Below are 1,900 nucleotides of genomic sequence, written 5' to 3' on the forward strand. Positions count from 1 at the left end.
ATTGAGAGCGCTTGAACATTACCGATCCTTTGGGTTTGACCCTTGACTTGCCTCTATACTAGTATATGGGTTTGTTAAGTGTTCATAAATTTAGTTTGACCGAGGGAGAATTAGTTTCAACGACCTGGTTCCACCCTCTCGTCATAATTCGGCCTCCCTTAACATCAATGAAAGCTTTCGAAGTAGCTAGAAACGGTCTCCCTAAGACAATAAGAATGTGGTCATCTTCTTCTATTTCAAGCACATTGAAATCAACGAGAATTGTAAAACCACCTATCTTAAGGGGAACATCCTCACCTCTTCCCTTTGGAAACTTGATGGACCTATCGGCCAATTAAAAAGTCATGTTGGTAGGAAGAAGTTCTCCTAGCTTTAGCTTCTTGAAAACCGAGAAGGGCAATATGCTCACACTAGCACCCAAATCACACAAAGCATTCTCAAACAACTTACTCTTAATTTTTCAAGGAATGGAGAAATTACCGGGATCTTTCAAATTCTTGGGGAGGTTATTGTGAGTCAAAGCACTACAACACTCACCAAGCTCCACCGAATATATCTCATTACAATCTCTCTTTCCACTCAAGATATCCTTAAGGTACTTGGAATATCTAGGCATTTGGGTCATGGCTTCGGTTAGAGGGATAGAAAGATGGACCTCCTTCAACATTTCAGGAAATCTCCCAAATTGTTCATCTAGTTTGTTCCTCATAAACTTTTGGGGATATGGAAGGTCGGGTTTTCTCACATCCTCTTGGTTTCTCTCATCACTCTTCTTTTTCTCATGGCTCTCTTCTTTGCTCACATCTTTTGACACATCTTCCTCTTTTTTCTCACATGAAACACTCTTTTTCTTGTCCTCCTCACAATCCCTAGAGACTCTCTCTTCAAGAACTCTTCTACTCCTTGTGGTGATGGAATAAACTGGTTTCCTTGGATTAACACCTTGAGAAGGCAATGAAGAAGGACTAGCACAATCTTTCCAAGTGTTTGCTAGTTGGGTGATTTGTGTCTCAAGAATTTTGTTATGTGTCATGATCTCATTAAATTTCTTATCGCTCACCGCCATATATGTGTTCAAGATTTTTGTTTTATTTTCATTTATCTCCTCCAATCTGGATGTGGACGATTGAGAATAGGAATTTTCACCACCACCTTGAGTTTTGGACCAAATCCGGGTGGGGGTCCCCTTTGGTTCTTTTGAAAATTGCCCCATTTTGATTGTTCCAATTGCCTCGATTTTGATTGTTGCCAAAATTTTGGTTTTGTCCACCAAAGCCTTGAGATTGGCTTTGAATTCCATACCCTTGGCCTTGGTTTTGATTACCATAACCTTGGTTATTATATTTGCCTCGGAAATTTTGGTTTCCTTGGTTCCTATAATTAACATTGTTATAGTTATCAAATCCACCTTGTTGGTGAGAATTTCTATTTCCAAAGTTTCTTGGTGCATCAAACCTTTGACCATTGTTGTTATTCGAGACAAAATTCACATGTTCACATTCATTACTCTCACCATCATCAAGATTTTCAAACCCATTTGATCAAGTAGAAGCATCATGGTCATAAGACCCACAATTATCACAAAACAAGCATCCATTGGGCATATTGTTAGAAATAGGAGGAGTAGAGTTAGAATATGTACATCTCCCTTTAATGTTGGAGGGATGACCTTGTGCATTGAAAGTTGCACTCTTAAGCTTGGCCTTGCTTGTTATCATCTCCTTCCCCAAACTTGCAATTTGAGAGGATAGATTGTTGATAGCATTAAGGTGATCAACCAAATAAACTGTTGATCCATTCTTTTGTTGAAGAATCTCTTTCTACTTCTTGCCAATCCATATAATGGTGCACCACATCTTCTATAATATCAATAACCTCTTCTTCGGTTTTGTTCATGATT

The 1,900-nt window shown here is 38.8% G+C and overlaps 1 protein-coding gene across 1 annotated transcript; it reads right to left on the minus strand.

The window, feature by feature from the left end:
• Nucleotides 1-460: 460 nt before the first annotated feature.
• On the minus strand, nucleotides 461-1,066 carry LOC110730420. The gene has a single exon (XM_021910225.1). It carries the CDS (start codon nucleotides 1,064-1,066, stop codon nucleotides 461-463), a length of 606 nt encoding a protein of 201 aa, XP_021765917.1.
• Between the last annotated feature and the right edge of the window lie 834 nt (nucleotides 1,067-1,900).

This window comes from Chenopodium quinoa, unplaced genomic scaffold (genome assembly GCF_001683475.1).
Source record: "Chenopodium quinoa cultivar QQ74 unplaced genomic scaffold, ASM168347v1, whole genome shotgun sequence".
NCBI classification, from domain to species: domain Eukaryota; kingdom Viridiplantae; phylum Streptophyta; class Magnoliopsida; order Caryophyllales; family Amaranthaceae; genus Chenopodium; species Chenopodium quinoa.

Coding starts and splice junctions, on each gene's coding strand:
- LOC110730420 (XM_021910225.1), bottom strand. CDS start 1,066: ATGGCGGTGAGCGATAAGAAATTTAATGAGATCATGACACATAACAAA.